Here is a 21,738-nt window from a genome sequence, read left to right on the forward strand (position 1 = left end):
TCTATTGTGGATAAGAGTAAATGATCTTTTTCAAAGATATCAATTCAAAAATGTTTATTTGATGTTTCTTTTAGAACCATGAAAGCATCATATATTTCTTTGCGAACACATCGCAATTAACTTCCTTGTTAAATTTCCATACTTAGCGATAGGGGCCAAATTATATTTGATCACAACAAGTGCTTACTTCTAAACAGGTATCATAATTTTACTTATTGAATATTTAAAAATGTCTGTACATGTATATTTAGATATATATTGGATCGGTATTCGTAAGATATAGTTTTGTTTAAAACGAAAGTAATAAAAAAATTAAATTATTTAAATATGCTTTTAAACGAGAAAATTGTTCATCGTTTCTCCTTACTCTTTTTATTTTACAGCAATGTCAGCTTCGTTCGTTTCTGTCACCCATAATGGAATAACACGGGATGTCCGATGTTCTCGAGGGCAATACACAGGTAATATAAGTAAGAAAGAGAACAGACTCAGTATCTGGTTAATAATGACCTCTAGTTGATTCCACTTACATATTTGAAAAAATTCTACCGAATTTCGTATTTAGAATTAATTTGTTTGCTAGGCAGAGTTTATTTGAAATTAATAAACGATTTAAATACTTGGTTCAGTTTAAATTACTTCATTTTATGTCATAAATACTTTTACTATGATGTTTAGAATCAATTCTTTTAAGATTTTAGCTCCTAAAGTCAGAATATTTGTGTATACATTATGTAATATAAACAGACTATTGCTACAAGATACACTTACTAGATATATATGAAAAAATGAAATGAAATTTGAAATTCACAAAGACAGATTTCATTAAAATTACAAAATTGTTTAAAAAATATATTTTATATAAATGCATATACACATATATGTTAAACTTAGTATTCGAAAATGAATATTTTTTATTAGACAGCTTTTAAAAATGACTCTAAGTTAGGTTTTGACTCCATCTTTATCAAACATTTTAAACAGTTAGATAGAGTTCCTTCCATGATCTTGTTTTATAAATTTTTGACTCCATCTCTATCAGACATTTTAAACATTTAGATAATGTTTCTTTCGTGATCGTGTCTTACAATGTTTGACTTTATCTTTATCGGATACTTTAAACATTTTGTTTAGACATCATTTGTTTGAAGAAACTAAGAAAGAAAGAGAGAGAGAGAGAGAGAGAGAGAGAGAGAGAGAGATGATGATTTCATCATTTCATTCACTAATATGTTATCGTTTAAAGTAATGCACATTGTGATAGAATCCAACAAAGCAGTTTCAGTCAGAGTCCACGTACTACACATGCCAATCAAATCAGCCCGCGAGCTGCACCACGTGCTCTTTCAATGATAAAGTTTATCAAGTCCGAAGAAAATAGAAATATGTTTGACAATAAAGAATTTACAGTGTTTTTAAAGGGGCATGGTTACGATTTTGGTCAAACTCAATTTTACTGTTTTTATTATTTACAATGCTTTAGGATTGTATTTCTAATGATCATGTGGAATTTGAGAGTCAGTCGTAGAGTTATAAGCAAGATACATGGCTCCCAATTCCTTGTCATGTAAACAAGGCTTGTGCCCTCTTTTTGTTTACGTAAGGTCAATATACCATTAAAAATCTTTTTCAAGCTAATTGTCTATCTTCTTATTCATTTTTGGCATAAAAAACAAGCAGTTCTTAACGTTTAACACATTCATTTTAGGTCTAAAATTGGATTTCTCACTTCAACATTCAGATTGTAAACAAAAGCTTTAATTACATAGCAGACAATTGCAAGCTCTGTAACTCGCTTATAACTCAACGAATGATACTCAAATTTTGGTTGCCTATTAAAAATGCCTTATTGAAGCATTGTTAACATTAAAATCGGACAAATAATTTTTGACCAAAATCCTGATCATGCCCCTTTAAATGTATGATATGATTCTTTCACACTCTGTGTGTGAAAGTTGATTTGTATATATACTACGTTGTTTAAGCAGAAAAGTTGTAACCCCTCTCTCTCTCTCTCTCTCTCTCTCTCTCTCTCTCTCTCTCTCTCTCTCTCTCTCTCTCTGTGTGAGAGTGTATAAGTGTGTGCAAACAATATTGTGAAACATGAATTGATCCAATTTGTTTTAACATCTTTCTAGTCTAGTCCAATCATTCCCATTTCCACTTCTTTTTCATTCAGTGATATTTTTTAATTGAGATTGTTTATCAAACTTTCTGACAGTCGAGGACCCTCCTTCCCCTTTTCCCTTACCTTCTTCGAGTTCATTGTTCATGCATTTAAAATTTTGATCAGAAAGATTTTGAAACCTTAAGAAAATTAGTTTTGATTCCTGTAATTTAGTGAATAATCAATGGAAGCCGTAAGGTACTTGTATTTAACTTGCTCACTACTCCTAGAAATGATGCAATGTAAAATAATACATCAGAAGTATATATATGTAAGTCATATTGGCGAAAATATATACAATTTTGTATTTAAACACTTATAATTTCAAAAGATCATTGAAATCAAAATTAAAAGCATGCAGATTTAAACTTGTAATCTGCAGTTTACAGTCAGAAACTTGGATAAACTTCCCGCGTAAATATCCATGGCGTCGCGTGTAAAATTTCGACGTCTTGCTAAAAATGGAATAGTTTTCAGCATAAATTTCATGATATATATAAGTTATATACTACTGGATTTGATAAATTCAAGGCTTTTTAAAAATTTTTGTGTTGTGCATATTTGAAACACGGCATATTTCGGACAAGAACGTCTCTTGTTCTTCGTATGTTAGAAGTCAAGTTATAAAAAAGACAGAAATAAGAATTCATTGTTATGTAAACATAACCCAAGTCTTATATTTGTTTACAAAAAATGAAAAGTAGGAATTACCATTTCTTTGACAAAATGACTCGTGGCAAACAAGGTACAGTAAACACGCTTATAACGAAGTCCCAGGGATGGGCAATTTTACTTCGTTAAAAGCGTATTTCGTTATATCCGTCAAGTTTACAACATTCAATAAAGTCACGGGAAATGAAAATCACTTCGCTGTAAGCGTCAATTCATTATAAGTGTTTTCTATAACCGTGTTTTACTATACGGATCCAATGTATTTTAAAAATATATATATATATCAACAGAAAGCAACATTTGATTGAAACTTGTACCAATAAAACACAAACTTTACAAAACAAAGAGTTTTAAACTATATTTTGCTTATAACACAGTATCTAAATTTCACTTTTTGACAAAGTAATTCCACCGTCTTTCCATGTTTTCCATTCTTGAATAAATATGTATAAATGCTTGTAGAAAAACGTTGTGATTTTAATCTTTTGATTCCTAACTAGTCGGCATTATTTTTATTGATAGGAACGGAATATGCACTTCAAAGGACATCTCGTACAACTCCATTTTTGAGACAGGTGGAATTATTCAGCGGTGTAAGCTTTCGGAGTCAAGCAATAAACGATGACAGAACAATACAACGAATAGCGGGTGGTATTAGAGATTTACAGGGATTCAATGAAGAGGACAGAGAAAACTTCCGCAAACAAATTATTTTGACATCAATTGATTTTGATAGCGGCGAGCTACGAATTGTAGAAAAAAATTCGGTGCGTGTGTCAATATCATTTTATACTTTAATCCCCCACCCCCCCCCCCCTAAAAAATAATCATGTGTCCGGTGTTGATAGAGATGAAATATCACACATAGTAAAACGTAGCCGTTTTCATTAATATTCAGATATTTTAAAAGTAAGCCTTCGTAGAACGTTTGAAGATTACTGAAAATAAAAAAGCTTTGAAAGAAAGCGCTGACGGTTTACCCTGTGTTGTCTTTCATTTTGTAATTTTTAAATAATCTATGCATCTTACTATCTATCCTAATCCTTAAATGTACACATATGAATCTCAATGCGTATGAAAAATGCGTTTTTGTGATTTTGTGTTACTTTACAATGTTGATACACTATTTAAAACATTGTACTCTTTTAATTTAACAGAAAAATGCCAATAAATCAAGGTAAGCAAGACAATGAAGATTTTGGAAAAAACTGCATACGTAGTTATATTGTCATTAACATAGAGTCTTGATTTGAATTAAAATTTGATTGAAATGATGATACTTTGGCATTCATAAGTTGACTGAAATAACATACCTCTAAAGATCATGATAAAATGTGAACAGGTTGTTTTTGCCAGAGACGATATAAAGAAAATCCTAAAGCAAGTTTTTCATGTTTTAGTAAACCAATAATCAACATTTCTTAACTTATTTTACAGAGATCGAAAGGAAAGAACGGTCAAAGAATTGTGGGCAAGTGTTGTCGAAGAAGAAGGTAAGGCATCCATGGCTAGGAACTTTCGTTTAAACACAGTGTTTTTGAATAGGTTTTTTGTCAAAATTTTAACGACTATTTTTGCTAAGTAAGCAATAAAAATGAATGAATATATTCTTGAACTTGAAATGTTAAAAATACATATATTTTGTTTTACTATACATATTAATTTTTGTTTTATCTAAATATGATTATCAATATACGATCAATGTAGTACATGTATTAGTTTATGAAACGTAGTTTTAAATGTTAATTTAACAATTGTTAGGTTATATTCTACCAAACAATGTCTATATGACATGCAAAAGATCTAGACCAGTTTTTTGAAACAGTTTTGTTTTTGCCTCACCTATGCAATTGTTAAAGTGACTTTATTAAATGCATGAAAGCTTAAACGGAATAAGGCTTAACACTCTAAGAACCTGTTCTGATCACAGTTTGTCTGGCGTCCGTCTAACCAATCGTTTAATATCTGCTTTTCTGTATGTATTTCTGACTTCTACTTAAATACCATGTGCGCAGAATAACATTCAACAAAACTTATGAGAAGCCTTAATGAAGGGTAATTAGGAAACTTTCAAAGAAGGACGTGTGTCAACTTTATTCCTAAGAACCACTGCACCAACTAGAAATATACATCGAAGCTGCTATATTTAAAAAATTCGAAATTGTTTAAATCGTGGAGTTAAAGTGGTGCCCCAGGAGGGGACCAAGATCAACAGATCATAGGAAAAATTGTTATTAAATGAAATAATTGTTCTCAAAAACATTTGATAATATTAGTGTTCAATAAATAGTGTGCTTTATGAATTGTTTAAGGCGTGACCATTGGACTACACGTAATACTAATGTCTACGGAGATGTTTAAAGTTCACTATAGGAAAAATAACAAAGATCATGGTTTCCAAAAATCAAATCTTCTTTACATGAACCATTGTATAAATTTATCACGAAACCTAAATATAAAAATGAGTATATGTTGAAGAAACGTGAAATATATATTTTTTAAAAAATCCGTTTGCATAAGGGGTTACTTAAAGGAATTATAAAATAAAACTGAATGACATTTATTTAAAACTACAATATGTTGCCTATTTTTATAGCTAGAATCATTAATTTATTCAGGTGATTTGTCTATTTAACCACATATGTATTAAACTAAAAGGAGATCACCGTAAGCATGATCGACTTTTAAAATTTTGCAATTGATTTCACCTTGTTTAGGTTGCAGTTTTGCAGGAAAAAAGTTTAACGAGGCCGAGTAAAACTCGAGTACGCATGCTTTCGCACAGCATTTCATTTGCATTGTGACGTCATCTGTTTGCTTGGTTGACACCATGGCGTTATGGTTTCAACTGCAGATATTAAGAAAAATTTATCGAAAAAGTTCGTTTGAGGCGTAAAATTAATATTATATTAAAGAATAAACATAAATGTTTTTAAGTAAAAGCTAAATTTGGGCTCGGGTCGAAAGTGTGAAGAGGGCTCAGCAAGCCTAGCCCTCTGTCTCGTTTTCTTACCTCGCCTAAATAAGCTTATGATACATGTATTTCAAGACAGTAACCATGTATTTATATAAATGACCCTTAATATGTGATGTTATATATTTATTTATTACTTAAATATGTCTGAATAATTTAATAATACTATAAAGTTCACCCTTTCCGCCTTTATTGAATAAAAATAGCCCATTATCTGACAAATCTGGGAAATTTGGCATACAAAAAAACCCCCAACTTTGATAAGACCCTAGGAACAAACCAGGAGGTGAAAGGGTTTTTATGACCATTTTATGCCTTTTAGCAATTACTTTCATATGTAGAACAGAAAAAGAAATCACTAGGGCATAAGTTTAAAAAAAGTAAAAAATGTGCAAAATTCATACATTTCAAGCAAAATCCCATTGGGTCCAGTGTTAGAAATTAATCAACTTTGAGATGACCCCCTAAACAGACGACGTGGTAAATGTCTGATTTTTTTTTATCTTAAAATATATAATTATTTCGGTAGAAATTCATGTAAAAAATTTCATTAGAAAATCTAGGGCAGAACAAATTAGACTCGGCCTCGTTAAGCCTAAGATCTACAAACTTTGTTTTATAACGAATCTATGGGTCTCCTTGTCTAAAATAAAACAAGCACAATAACTTGCTTTTTGAAAGTCATTTTATTTTGAAAACACATTTGCTTAATTCTTCTGATACTTAAAGCTTTTTACAGGTGATGCATTTTACACCAATGAATGTGTCAAACTAAAATTTGTCTACATTTTTAAATTTTCTTTATCAATCTTTTCATTTTTTTTTTTCAAACATTGCAAATAAATAGTAATAATTAAATATACAATGTGTCCTGCAAATCTTCTTCAAAATTAACAATAATGGAAATGTTTATATGCAGTCGAAGTACGGTGCCTGGAAAAGGCAAATTTAAGAAAAATTCTATATAGAAATAATCAATGGAAAAAATATGTCAATGCAATTTGGAAAAAAATCCTTAAAATTGTAATTTGTTAATAAACTTAACACGACAACCAATTTGAAATTGAATTTACAAATATTGATGTATAAAAATACTGCATGGGGCTAACGTAGAATTTAGATGTGTGGTGTAGATAAAGGACTTTTCTTGTTTGTTAAATAGTATGCAATTGCCTATGGTTTATTCAGTCCTTAATACAACTGATTTATGTGGTATATACACAGTAGACGGATTAGAGGACCCAGCGCCGGAAATCACCGAATATCTCGACATGGCCTATCCTAGGAGTGAGTCTGCCAAAGGTAAGTACCAATTTCAACTGTAAAGAATTGTAAAGAATTTCTTCACACTACTGCCTTGTATATACCTCCTCTTACTTATCTCGTGATGGTAGATGGCGAAAAAGAAGATACATTGAAAACAATGAGAAAGACATTACACTGTCTGGAGGAAATTGAAGAAATAATAAAACAACTACGTGAAAAAGTTAACACGAGTGAAGAAGTTAACAGTGAAGGTATTATCTCTCTTTATCTCTTTCTTTATATACTTTATATTGGTACCATAGCTAAGTAGATTTTCCATTGTAAAATGATGTGATATATCCCTAAATACACCTTAGCATATGGTCCAATCCAATATTAAGGGGGTAAAGGTATAAATAAAGTTATGTTCCTATGCTTTTCAACCCGAAGCCATATAAATACAACATAGCCACATACACCACGACATACATCACGACCTAATAACAATGTCACACCGTAGAATGACTGCATCATGAACTCTATTTATTAAAAATTTGAATTTAGTTCAATACAACTGTATGCAAGAAATGACTCATTTTATCAAATTTAAAGTACAATTATAAACAGTACCATGTGTCAGCTGCTTCTTAATCTATTCGCAACACTACTTTCAAGGACACTTGACACATCTTTTAGCGTCTCATTGGAGGACCTTTTATATTTACGTATACCAAAAGAAAATAACAGGAAGCCATTCATGGTAAAAGTGATATTATTGCATCGGTTATATATATATAATCTTTTATTTTCAGAATTAAAGGCAGAAAGTAAAAAGCTGTTGGAAGCTATTCAATCTTTTATAAATTTTAAAAAGGCAATGCTGGCTATTATTGATGCAAAACATTTTCCTGTAATGGATGTCGAAAATTTAAAGCACAGTCGTAAGTATTTCCATATACTGATTTATTTTATGGTTGCGTTTATTTAAAAAATCTTTATTGACTAAATTTTAAGATTTATAAAAAGGACGGAATTGCATAAGTTCCAAATAGAATAAAACACATGATGTCGTTACAGTTAAACCTAATATGAACCTTGAGGAAATACTAAAAGTATGGAAAATCATTGAATCTATGTGTAAGTTTTGTTTGCTTTTATTTTTACTTTGGGACTTTGTTTTTGTTGTTGCCTTGAGTGGTTTAAATCACGTTCATGATGTGACAAATCTCATTTATATTTACAGACAACGAATCAAAAATCAAGGCAATACGTAGATGGTTATTAAGTAAGATTATTTTACTGTTCGTGTTTGACTGATTGTTATTTCTTAGTTAAAGAAGCAAAATTTGACAGGAAAATGATTTTTAATTGAAATTACAGTTCGATATACTTCTAAATATATATAATATTTTATTGTCTTAATAAGTTCATTTCTTTTACAGAAAACGTTGTTTTTAGATACATTGTCCTACTGTTCGATAATTCAAAGAGTATGACCATAAAAAACAAGGACAACACAGCAATCAAATTTGCCAAACAGTTCATTGGTAAATGTCAACTCAAGATTTCATTAACGAAACATGTGCAATCATAGTCTCTGATTAAAGTCAGTGGGTGTGTTTGATCGAACAACACGAGTATCTCGGGTTGCTAAAGTTGTCAATAAAACATATTTTACGACACTAGTGTTGAACCCGTGTTACAAAAGTTTGCCCCTGTTTTCAATGAGAGCACAAGAGTTTCAAAATGGCGGAAAACGATGAGCAATTGTGAGTTTGACATATAAAAAATTGAATTTTTCAATATATTGAATTAATTTAACACACAGAGTAGGAAATACTAAAATCTTTATTTAACTGATTTTTTTTCAAGATTTCAAGTAAAATTAAAGATGAATGGAGAAAAAAATTAAAGCATTTTTAAATGCTGGATTATTGGAAATGTTAAACTTTACAGAATAAACGCGACATTGATTTTTCTTAGTTCCTTTTTAATTAATTCTTAGTTACTCACAAGAATGATATCATTGAAATATGTATTTCAGTTTTAAATAATATTCAGGTTTGGACAGGGGGGGGGGGGGGGTCTTTTTAGTTCTCAACGACAGGGAAATTTTACAAGATAATTACAAAATGAGGTGTTTTTTTTTTACATAAGAGTTAATACTTGAAATAGTAAGTATCTACTTATGTAAAGTTTAGATCCAAAAGTAAGACTGTTGGCCTATGATGACAGAAGAAAACCAAAGTTATTCGCAATTTTTAACAGTACACTAATGCAATATTTGACGTTTTATTCACATTCATAGAGTCTTGCCTCTGGGCATGCAGTAACATAACCCTAGAGTTAATTCAATCAAACTCGCCCAGTGTTTTTATTAGCTATCCGAGATGGAAGCACGGGTGATATATTCTGACATCTTAATTTATTTTTTATGTTACCGTCCGTATTTTTTTCTTTTTCTTTTTGACATATTCTATATAACCCCTGGACATTTCAATTCTCTAGAACCGCTAGACAATTTAATCAAGTTTTTGCGCACAGCATCATTGGAAAAAAGCTCTTCTAAAGGGATTCTTAAAAAATGAAATAGAATAACTTAGAAACACTGTGGTTAAGTGGAGGAACTTTCTGAATATTTATAACGAGTGTCAGAGGGCCTCTTTCACATCTAAATGGGTCCATTTAGCTCTCTAGAAACTTTGTCATTCTTTTTAAAACAATTTTGTGGTAAATGGTGGGCCGTTGTCTCCCTTTTCTTCAAAAATATAAACTAAACGAATTACAGAGCTGTGTAGAAGACCTATAGGGATAATATTTCTAAGTCTCAAATTCAGACTGTACCACCAGGTGGTTCCAAGAGGTTTATATCTCCCTTAATTTTGATCACAAAACGCATTTATATCTCTTATCCAGGCGATCTTAACTGCCTCCGAAGTTAGCAATGCTCGTACAAATTATTGATGCATAAGTCATCATTGAATGAAGTATGTCGATGATAAAATAAAATATATTTTCTGTTCAAATACTCTCAGTATTTTGATGATGTTCCTCATTGACCGTTAACTTGTACTGACCTAATGGCTGCTGTATGTGGCTACTAACTTCAGCATGGTTATAATGCCTATCAATGGAGTAAACTTGCCATAATTTTGGTTTCATCATTAATTCTGGGTGATGCACTTGCATACCCAGTAGTTTGTAGAGGGGATAATCGTCAATGCAAGTTTAATTGATGAACTAAACCGAGTCTTCTCTTTCTTAGCCAATAAACAAAAATGTGTTTGATAGTGTCTTGTATCTCGAAATAATGTTTATGTGTTGTCACTCGTAATAATGAGATACATGTAAATGTAACGCGTTAAGATAAAAACCATTCCCCGATACAATTCGCCAGTATCTTGTTATAACGGAACGAATTTTAAAGTCTAAGATATACCCCTTCTTTCACTTTAAGTTTATTTGAATATGAAGTATAATATTTGTTACTTTATGAAAAACTTTTGATGTATATTTATGCAAATAGTGTAGTAAAGACTGTCTGTCAAAATTTCTCTCTCTCTCTCTCTCTCTCTCTCTCTCTTTGTTATTGCAGCCGACTACCAATGCTTTGTAAAAACAATTTATGCGCATTGTATGTATATTTATTTGCAAATAGAAAAAACAAACAATACATTTGGCAAAGTACTCTTCCGATTTATCGGCATTAAAGCCCAAAAATTTGAGTCTATTATTTTAATATAGTAGTAAAGATTAATACTCCAAGGTTTAAATAGTTTTTGAAAAGATGGATTTTGAAAAATATGATGATATTTTTTTCCAAGTTTGGTTGAACTTGATCTTTTTGGGGAGAAAAAGTCGAAAATGTTAAAGTTTACAGCTAGACCGATGGACGGACACCCGCCAAAAAGTGATCAGAAAAGCCCAGTTGAGCTAAACGTCTCAGATGAGCTTTAAAATTGTGAGAAGTATTTAGAGAATAGAGAGAAGATGTCAACATTTCCCTTTATAAATTTACGTAGGGAAATTGTTTTGGTTCCTGTGATTATCTCAGGTTAAAAAGAAATTACGTAATTGTTAATGAAAAAATTATAGATTCCTCCCCTTTCATTTATGAATTGGTATGTTCATTTAAAACCAATTGTACAAAAATAATAGAAACGAAAATTTGAGACGTACTTTTTTGTAATTTGGTAAGACATCATTTTTTAACAATCAATTGCAAGCATTGCGTGGTACCCCTCTTGTAGAATAAATGAACACATATAGCCTCTATGTAATTCTTTGTCATTTATTGTCATTGATTGAGAAAGAATTAAGTAAAAAATACTGAATTGTATTCTATGATCTATGATTTTCATGTTTAATTATATGTCTAACAAAATGTTTATCATGACATTGACAGAGTATTCAAACCAGGGTACTGATTCAACGGCAATCGCGGTCATCCATTTTGGGGGTGGTCCAAATTTATTGGAAAAATTAACTTTGCTAGAAAGATTCGATGCAACATCATTAGGTATGGTGTTAAAGATAAAGTATTGTCGTTTTTTCTTCAAGTATATTTCTTATAATTATTTTCAAATTTGAACTTTATCATTTCTTTTTTAGACAAAATAAAATTCGAAGGTTGTACACCGCTTGCTACCGCTTTGATTTCTTGCAAAAGATATGTAGAAGGTTGGTATCGACAGGAAGATTTCCCCCCTTTTTATTCATCTTAAGTAGTCTTTCTTATAATTTATGTTTATCTTTTTTTTTTAGAGTTTAAGGAGAAGATCTGTTCTACATTGAATCTGGACAACAATAATCTTTCGACGAATACAGATTGCGTTATGGTTACAGACAGCCTTCCAACAGAATTGCACAACGATTTTTTAAGTGGAAATGTGTCAAGTCCAAAAGATGAATGTCAAAAATTCTCGAAGACATACGAAAAAAAGGTGAATAATATTACATCTAATGAAAAATTTACATGATAATATATTCAAGGTATTTGATATAAAACGACAACCTTTCGAACCTAAATAAATCTCTAACTCCTATATAAATATCAAAGGAAATATATAAGAATATATTTTACAACGCTTTTGATGACGACTGGAAGTACCGCCGGGCAAAATCAAACATTGTTTTAAATAAATGCATAAATTGACATCCAGTCGTCTTGGTGACCACAAAATAGAAATCGTCTATATATATATATATATATATATATATATATATATATATATATATATATATATATATATATATATATATAAGAAACCTATAAATTAGGGAAGACGTAAAATATAAATCATTTACCGCTGATGTTTTAATGAGAAAATATATTTTTTTAATCACGGAAAGATAACTCTTTAAAAGAGTTAAAAGTGGAACATGCTTCTTAAAATAAACCTTTTTCCTAATTATGTATCAATGAATTTTTATTTCTATTTTTGAATACAAGATGGAAGAATTAAAGGAAGCAATTGATCAATTCTTGAAAGATGGCAAGTCGTCAATGGTCTTCGTTTCATTGAGCGACAACCCAAATCAATTGGTAACTAACATAACTTAGTTATCTTTATATTTAATACTGCAATTATCAATGATCATCCCCATTATTTTTTCTTTGATTGATAGGACAACATATTTCGACCAGAACATAAGGGTTATGTGCTGGACATTGCATCTATGGACAATGCTTATCCAGTACTGGCCGATTATTATCTACACCAGGTTATCGTTTTACTTTTTTAAAAACAATCTTTAATTAAATAGAGTATTCAAATAAAAAATACCCGGATCTATGTAATGTTTACTGGTACCTCTTTTCTTTTAATGTTTTTTAATGCTTAGATTTCTATTGTAGAAATATATCTCAGAAATGGAAACCATACACAAAGTTACAGTAAGTCGTTTATTCACAAAGCTACTAAACGTATCTTATTTCAACTACTTTACCAAAGTAATGACAACCGCAATCTATCCTCTACGTTTTTGTTTTCAGAAACACTACTTGGCACAAGGCAAAATTATTCGTGGTGATGACCATCCGCGAGCAGAGATATATCAACAGCTAGGTCGAGGCAAGTGTTAGGGTTGAGAGAATTCAGAATTTTATTTAATTCTGATTCTAAATGCTTCGTTTTGTTGTTTTTTTGTTATCGTTTAAGTTTGATTATTCAGTCTCTATTTTATTTATAAAAGTATATATATATATATAAAATCCAAAATGAGTAAAGTTAATCCACACAAGTTATAAATAATAGAAAATAATAGAAAGCCGATTCAAAACTTTACCGGTTTCATTGTAATCTTCAGGAGTTTTGAACCGGTTCAAAACTCTTGAAGATTACAATGAAGCCCGTAGAGTTTTGAATCGGCTTTCTGTTATATATACATATATAAGTGTTGAATACGTTATTATAATGTCTAATCATAGTAACATCAAAAAATTAAACAATGTATAATAAATTAATGAGTCAACACAATTATGATGATAAAAGTCCAGTGTCTCTTGTACAAAATTATATACATGTCTGTACAGTTGAAAATATATTAAGGAGGCTGGGGGTCGAAATATAATATAATATAAAACCATCAGATTTATTTGAAAATTTTATATGCGATTTCTGAAGCTATCAACTACTTTTTGATAAAGAAAACTTTCATATATTTTAATATAAAATTTTATCATTTTCTATTATTTTTATATGGAGCTCTTCTTTCAAAGGAGATCGATATTGTCTAAAATGGCAGCCACCCCCAGCCCCCTTAAACTTAGATGATAAAAATGCATAATATTAAGAATTTAACTTTGGTTTAAAAGTAAAACAAAATGATTTTCATTAGCTTTACGCAATTATTTATTGTTTTCTTTAAACTTTATAAAAAGGGAAAGTATAAAACAATCCCTTTCCACACATATTGAAATGGCCGCTGCATGGTGTGTTCCTCACAGAAGGGTATCAAATTTGCTGTTTGTGGACGCGATTTCTAGCGATTTTGCGAGTTTGGTTCCAGTTTGTCCTATATAGTTGTCACCACAAGTAGGGTACGTCATGCAGTAAATCAGGTGTTTTGATTTGCAATTCATTGTTGAATTAACATTAAAATGCATGCCGTTCTTGAAAAATATGGATGGGCCGGTTTGAAGAAAAGGACAAGTCCCGCACCGTGGATCCTCACATTTAGATACAGTTGGTTTATCGTGGGTTTTACCGAATTTGGCTTTGGTAAGAATGTTCTTCAGATTTGGAAGTTGACGTCTGCTGTGAAGTATATCATTAAGCTGGATCAGTTCTTGTAAGTTTTCTGATTGTTGTAGAATGGGGAAAAACTGTTTGGCTGATTTTAACATGTTATGATTTCTCGCGTTGTTGGTGAGAAATAAAGGACTTTTTGTGTTGTTGCTTTCCTCATGTTGTTTAACTGATCTAAGTTCTGCAATTGGTGTTTCTTTTGCCTTATATATTGCGGATTCGATGAGTTGTGTAGGATATTTTTGTCTGGTAAGAAATATTTTAAGTTCGGACAGTCTTGTTTTTCTCGGTTCCTCATCTACGACGATGGTATAGATTTGCCGGGCAATTCCATTATTATAACCCATTTGAAAATAATAACCCTCTCTCTCTCTCACACAATATGAAAAAGTGCAACAGTTATCTTGTTTAATCCATGTAATTTGAACCTGATAGTATCATGGACCTGCATGTAAATATGTGAAACTATGTTTTATATTTGAAACATTTGCTAATCTCTTAAGCTTTCCTTTTTAAAAACCTTTTTCACAAAGTAATGGTAATACATTACTTAACTCATGTGTTGCATTAATTAAGTAATGGTAATGGTAATTTGATGCCCAAATTCATGAAGTAATAGTAATGTAATGCATTACTTTACAATGTAATTAGCCCCAAGCCTGATATATATATATATATATATATATATATATATATATATATATATATATATATATATATATATATATATATATATAAGAAGCACTAACAAATCAACAACACTCGTTATCTATAGTGTCGGATCAAAAGATACACGGTTATAAGATGAGATATGCTTTTAAGATGATGCTTATATATATATATATATATATATATATATATATATATATATATATATATATATATATATATATATATATATATATATAATCCAAAGTGAGCAAAGTTAAACCACACGAGTAATAAATAATAAAAAAAATAACAGAAAGCCGATTCAAAGGTTTCTTTGATTAGGGTGTTGTAATATATGATTTGTTAGTTTACACAAAATATGAAAATTGCATGCACAGAGGGCACGGAAATGGAAAAAATCAGTTTGGTTCCTCCGTCAAGCTGATAAGTTTGATTAACTCTAAACAAAATTTCACTGTTTCCCTGATCCAAATTTAAAGTGATAAATTTCAAAGTTTCGTAATTGTTTTCTTAGCCATATTGTTTTCGAGACTATAGTGTGACTCTGAGTGCAGCCCCAAATTAGATTTCTACGCGATATCCCATGGTTTTCTCTAAAATATTTGAAACGACTTACTTTCGATTAGCTTTTAGAAACAATAAATTTAATCAAATTTATTTTTCCAGTTTTAATGTAAACAATGCTTCAGTTATAAAATTCTAATAGGCAATCAAAATCTGAGCGTCAGTCGTCGAGTTTTAAGTGAGATAAAGAGCTTACGATTCTCAATAATAAACAAACTTCAGTTAAAGTCTTCTTTTTTAACATTTAGAATGTTCCAGGTTTAGAACTAAAATGAATGTGACAATTGCTAAGAATTGTTTATTTATGTTAAAAACTAATTAGCAGATAGAAAAAAAATCTGTTTAAGAACTGTTTATGGTATATTTAACTTATTTTAACAAAAACATGGCACGAGCTTTGCTTGCATGACGAAGAGATATAAGATCTTTATCTTGGTTATAATTCTACACCCAGGACCCAGGCTCTATTGCCATTCGACAACTTGCTGATGTTTTTCTTCTTTCTCGTTTTTTAAAAGTTAGCTGATCTCGATGTCCTGATTTCGGCAAGAATATCTTTTTAGGATGCAGTACTTTTTGCGGTGGATATTTTATATTCGGGGCTGGCTGTTTCATGATTAAACTAAATTTACTTGTATATAAATACGATAATAAATTTGGCTAATGTTGTCACCTCCTTCATTATGCGTTTGTTTCGTTTATTTATACGATTATGAACTTTAAATAATTTATGTTCGGCTGAGCGAAGCGAAAGAGAACATAATTGAAAAGAAAATTTTAAAACACTCTCCATAATACATGTTTCTTTGGTTAACTTTGAACCCGTCTTGGGGCACCAGTAGTAGTCAGGTGGTCACAGCTTTATTGATTTAGAATCTACATTATTTAAGGATGCTTGCATAGTAATTTCACAAATTGAAGCATTGTATTTCTTAAGAAGTTTAGATATTTTTTCTATATATTTGAACCCCATCTTGGACCCAATCTTTGTCCGGGGCCACCATATTTTTGTTATATATACTAGCTTTTGGGTAAATATTGGTATTTCTGGTGTAGTGGTTCTCGAGAAGAAAATTTTAAAACATTCTTTCTAAGTATTTCTATGTTAAACTTTGAACCCCCGCATGGGGCAACAATTTTGGTCCGAGGGTCACGATTTTTACAATTTAGAATCTTCATTACATAAACAAGCTTTGGTGTAAATATTGGCATTTCTGGTGCAGTTGTTCTTGGGAAGAAAATTTTAAAACATTTTGCCTAAGTATTTCTATGTTAAACTTTGAACCCCCACCTGGGGTCCCAGTTTTAGTCCGAGGGTCAATCCCCTTCCCTTAAGGATGCTTTATACCAAATTTGATTAAAATTTGGCCCAGTGATTTTGGAGAAGAAATTAAAAAATATGAAAATAAAAAATATGAAAAGTTTACTGACGGACAGACGGACGGACGGACAACGGGTGATCAGAAAAGCTCACTTGAACCTTCGATTCAGGTGAGCTGAAAACAGAAAAATAACTTTTTAAAAAAGTGTTTCATTTTCAGCTGATATTTAGTAGGATAAAAGATTATTTTTTATGAAACCTATTCAGTTACGTCTAAAAAGAAAAACCAATATATTAACTAACTACCGCATTTCTATACTGCAGAATGGGAAATAAATACTGGGACAAACATCCTAACGTTGTCAGATCCTGATAACAAAATCATCAATATCTATCTGACAGAGCTAAAGACATCAAGATCCAAAGTACTTAAACTCCATTTAGACGGCAAATGGAGAATGTAAGTTTGTTTTATATAACATCAATATTACGATTTTAACTCAATATACTACACTTTTTAAACACTCTAAAGCACTTTATTTCGTGATTTGGCATTCCCATAAATTATAACTATTCTTTTTGGTAAAGTTTAAAGTTGCGTTTTTATGGATGAGACCTGATAAGCATATTAAGTTCTTTGTACATTATCAGCACTTGTTACACTGTACAGCTTAACAAAAAATATTGATCACTTTGTTCACAGTATATGTAGATTTATTTTAGTATTTATGTAAACAACTTAATATATTGAACTTTACAGTTTTATTTTGTTTTTGGTTAATAATAATCATTAACTGATTATAGTAACATTATTTCTACGTCACATTTGTCAATGTTCATTTAGATCTTTGCTTATGTGTTTCTCGAATCCAAAACTTTTAAATCCAACACTGTACATGTAGCTATAATTTATACACATGTGTATGCACAAAGTAATACGTTTATGTAATGAGTGAAAGCTTTATCAAAACATACTAATAGATAAATTAAAGTTTTTGAAAATGTTGGTCATGACTTACTGATGAGTGACATAGTTTCTTGAATTTAGTACTTATAAGTGGTTGTTTTGTTCAGTTGCAGGATAATTCCGAGGACAGAAACTCGGGGAATATCAAATATTGAAGACACTTCTAAACACGAGGCTTATGATATAAAGATAACTTCCGACTCTGGCGAGCTTTATCCTGCAGAATTGATTAGAAAGCGAAGGGTGATTCAATGACAGTGGTGCTACAGGTGACGAGACTGGGTGCATATTGTGCAATGTGTATACAGAAGTTTGAAATTTGTTTAAGTACAATCATTATGTATAGTTTTTTTTATAATACACATATTAAGTAACTATACGTACAATTAAAATGGACTGAACAATAGGCAACATAGCCTACATTAGTTTTTTTCAATGAAAGATCAAGGGATAGATTTATCAATTGTATGTGTTTGCAGTTTAAATTTCGAATACCTTTTATATTAATATCAAAGCCATTACCGAATGCAAAATGCAGTAGTGTGAAAAAATGAAATGTAATAGACTCAGCATTTTATATTTGTACGCTCAGCAATCGTCTGTGTTCAGTGCACATGTATTTTATGTCACGAGTAGCATATAGTGTTACATTTTGTACAGTCATTCTAAAATCACTAAACTTTTTTATTTAAAATTTTGAACGCATTGTTAAAAAATTAACACATTTTCTTCAAAGGATAAGCAACAATAGCCAAATAATACAAACTTAGCATCTATTGTTATTTCAAAAATCGTTCATGTATTCAATTAAAGAGCTTTTGGCAGAATTATAACAAAGACATTAAAAAAATGAACACAAACTTCCTGTGAGAAAGCACATATAAAACATTTAACTGAATCGGTTTAATTACGATTAAACAATCTGTATTATGATTACTCTAGAACTTTTAAAGTTGGCAACGGAATGGATGTTTGTCCATAGTTGTATAATTTTGATTTTATTTTATCAAAAATTTCTGGACTTTTGTTTCTCATACTTTGCTTAAAATTTGTCTCGCTTGTTGCAGACTTCAGGCTATCTGGAAAGTTTTTCAAAAACTGAATTGTTGATTATAAAAAGTATTTTATGTAGTGTCTTTTATTAACTTTCAATCTAATGTTGAAAATGATTACATGACTAATTTGTCATGTAATCATTTTCAACTTTAGATTGAAAATTAATAAAAGACAGTAGTATGGAACTGCTCTATTAATTGGTATATGATACAAATATTATTGCAAAGGGTTGAATAATGTGAAACTTGTGAACACTGTCTATCATACCGGATATAGCCTATACGGTAGTTTGTACATATTAATAACGCAGCCCCTGTTTAGTTTATATTTTAAGGTGCAAAGAACATTGAAACACTGGCGTGCTTTATACCATATTCAGACCAACAACCATTGGATTGCTGAATACGTCCGATATGACAATTAGTCTGTTTCTTGTCTGTATTAATTGTTGTTTGTTATATGACGAAATGAAATTTCAGTGTGAGATTTATTTACTATATAGTAAGTGTAAAATATTCACAGTGTTATAAGAATTAAAATCCACTAAACATTATCTAGACTATATTTTAATTTTTAAAGAAGCTACTGAAAATATGTTTAATCGCAAATGAAATCTAATATATATTATAAAAAACCGTTGTACTTTGGAATATCTTATTATTATTATGTTATTTATAATCTGATAAATACAGGTAAGCTTTTGGTTACTTCTCTTTAATATTATGGCATATACCAAGATAGTCAGGAAAAAAAATGATGATTATTTGCATCAAGATAAATTTATTCACCCCGGAATTACAGATATCACGGCGCAGGGATTTCCCTGAAAGCATATATATCAAAATTTCTTACGACCATTACATAATTTTACGTTACCATTCTTTAAAGAAAAAAAAAGTACAAATACATGTTTTATTTTAATTGAAGTTTAAGCTTGTTACACTATCATATACCACACTTATTATATTGTATAAATACTTATAAGAAGCATTTCAGTATAAATTTCATGTGAATTCTAATAGTATTGTTACAATGTTTTAAAATATTGGCACTTGCAAAAAATATGTAACGTATTATTATGACACACTAATTATATTTATTAGACTTAGAAGATAGTATTTTCAAGAATTTCAATCTTTCATTTCTTTCTCACTGATTTTATCTTCCTTTTACAAATAGTGCACAAGTAAATTGGTAAATGAGTTATATGTAAACTATAGCATATGTGACGAATTGACTTATAATTTCAAATTTTAAGAGACAACTTGTTACATTGTAAATTGTATGCACTTGTATATTAGAACTGTTTTTGTTAAAAACGTAAGGATACGAATTTTATAAAATGTTTTTGAACATAAGAATAAATTCACAAATTAAAAATCTATTCTTTAGCAAAGCTGTTCTTGTCAGTGTTGTTAATACATATAATTTCTCCACTCTTGTCGTCTAGGGAGACTGCGTGTACTGTGGCGGTAATCCTGTTTGTTGCAGCTGACTGAAAAAATAAATTTGTTTAATGTATTTATTTCAAATCAGTGAATGGGTATTCAGTGTATCTAGATGTCTTTCTAAATTTGGTTCTTTTGGTCCATTTTCAATATAATTTGTATTATACTCTCCCAAATAAGAAATAAGAATTTTAGATAAAAGACCGTTTTGAAAAACAATCTGGATTGGGGGGGGGGGGGGGGCATCCTCATTAAACTTATAGACGTAGAATACAATGATCTGTTCATTAATGTTTACATATTAATGTTTACAAATAATCTGTCGTGGTATAAAAAGTATGAAATTAAAACACGCTAGGTTATGCATTATTATCCATCTGTGTGCATATTTTAAAGCTGCTTGGTCCGATTTTTTTGTAATTACATTATCAAACTTTTTTCCATACAAATCATTTATCTTAGAAAGTTATGGGCTTTGTCCTATTTACACCAGCAGAATCAGTCTCCTTTCAAAGTTAGAAATATTCAAAGTAAATAAAAATAATTTCTCTTTGGGCAAACGAAAAAACAAACCAAAATGCATCACGGGAATGTTTAAAAAAGGAAACCGCTTGGTTTCGTCCCCCGAATGATTGGGGTTATTCAACCCGCATGCTATGCATCGATGGTAAAGATAGCAGACTTTGGAAATATTAACGAACAAAACGTACACATGTTTATTTGTAATTTGTCTGATCATTTCGACCTTTATTTAAAGCGATGTCAAAGTCGTAATACAACCATATCCGTCTCCTCGTCAGGGGTGAAATTTAACATGAGGCGAAATAACGCGGTACCTTTTAATGTCGTTTGTTTTGTTAGCAAATTTTGTACGTATTTTCACACTTTTATCCCATATGTATTGGACGGGTAAAACTACTGCAATGTCTATTATTATACATATACTAAGCATGGCCATCGTTTAAAAGCGTGCATAAAATTTTATATAAAATCGGACCAAGCAGCTTTAAACCAAAGTTGTCAGATTCAAAGTATCTGGCCGAAAGGTGTAAGCAAGTACTCTGGTGCTTGCATATGCATTTTGTAGTTTATTTGCAAAATGCCTTAATTTATAAGTATAGATTTTTAGCGTTGAATATATCCATAGATGATAAAATTCGAAATGATTTTTGTAATAATGTAGATAGACGAAAGTGTGTACTTGTATATACAATTCATATTGTAAAATATTATCCGAGGAAATAATTAAAACAAACTTTGGATACAGCAATCAAATTACATACGTAATAGTATACATGTAAGTTATATTTTAATCTTTGAAATATTATGCATATAAAATCAAAAACACAAAAAATGAAAATAAAAAAGTGCGAGTCTAGCCTAGATTTTTTTAGATTTTGAA

At 30.4% G+C, this 21,738-nt stretch overlaps 1 protein-coding gene across 7 annotated transcripts in view; it reads left to right on the forward strand.

Moving 5' to 3' along the window:
- Positions 1–20,284, forward strand: part of LOC128188025 (uncharacterized) — a 20,884-nt gene extending 600 nt beyond the window's left edge. For 3 of the 7 annotated variants that reach the window (XM_052858788.1, XM_052858792.1, XM_052858790.1), the window contains exons 2-20: positions 384–461; positions 3,362–3,606; positions 3,997–4,016; positions 4,277–4,332; positions 7,041–7,115; positions 7,208–7,330; positions 7,871–7,999; positions 8,136–8,195; positions 8,302–8,343; positions 8,501–8,605; positions 11,464–11,577; positions 11,670–11,738; positions 11,823–12,001; positions 12,511–12,603; positions 12,687–12,782; positions 12,916–12,954; positions 13,054–13,132; positions 17,190–17,325; positions 17,940–20,284. In XM_052858788.1, the coding sequence (XP_052714748.1) occupies positions 386–461; positions 3,362–3,606; positions 3,997–4,016; positions 4,277–4,332; positions 7,041–7,115; positions 7,208–7,330; positions 7,871–7,999; positions 8,136–8,195; positions 8,302–8,343; positions 8,501–8,605; positions 11,464–11,577; positions 11,670–11,738; positions 11,823–12,001; positions 12,511–12,603; positions 12,687–12,782; positions 12,916–12,954; positions 13,054–13,132; positions 17,190–17,325; positions 17,940–18,087 (1,884 nt within the window). In that variant the 5' untranslated portion in view covers positions 384–385 and the 3' untranslated portion in view covers positions 18,088–20,284. Of the gene's footprint in view, positions 1–74; positions 198–383; positions 462–3,361; positions 3,607–3,996; positions 4,017–4,276; positions 4,333–7,040; positions 7,116–7,207; positions 7,331–7,870; positions 8,000–8,135; positions 8,196–8,301; positions 8,344–8,500; positions 8,606–11,463; positions 11,578–11,669; positions 11,739–11,822; positions 12,002–12,510; positions 12,604–12,686; positions 12,783–12,915; positions 12,955–13,053; positions 13,133–17,189; positions 17,326–17,939 lie in introns of all 7 variants that reach the window. The other 4 variants (XM_052858789.1, XM_052858791.1, XM_052858794.1 and 1 more) reach the window with 3 other exon arrangements.
- The last annotated feature ends 1,454 nt before the right edge of the window (positions 20,285–21,738 follow it).

This window comes from Crassostrea angulata, chromosome 6 (genome assembly GCF_025612915.1).
Source record: "Crassostrea angulata isolate pt1a10 chromosome 6, ASM2561291v2, whole genome shotgun sequence".
Classification (NCBI taxonomy): Eukaryota; Metazoa; Mollusca; class Bivalvia; order Ostreida; family Ostreidae; genus Magallana; species Magallana angulata.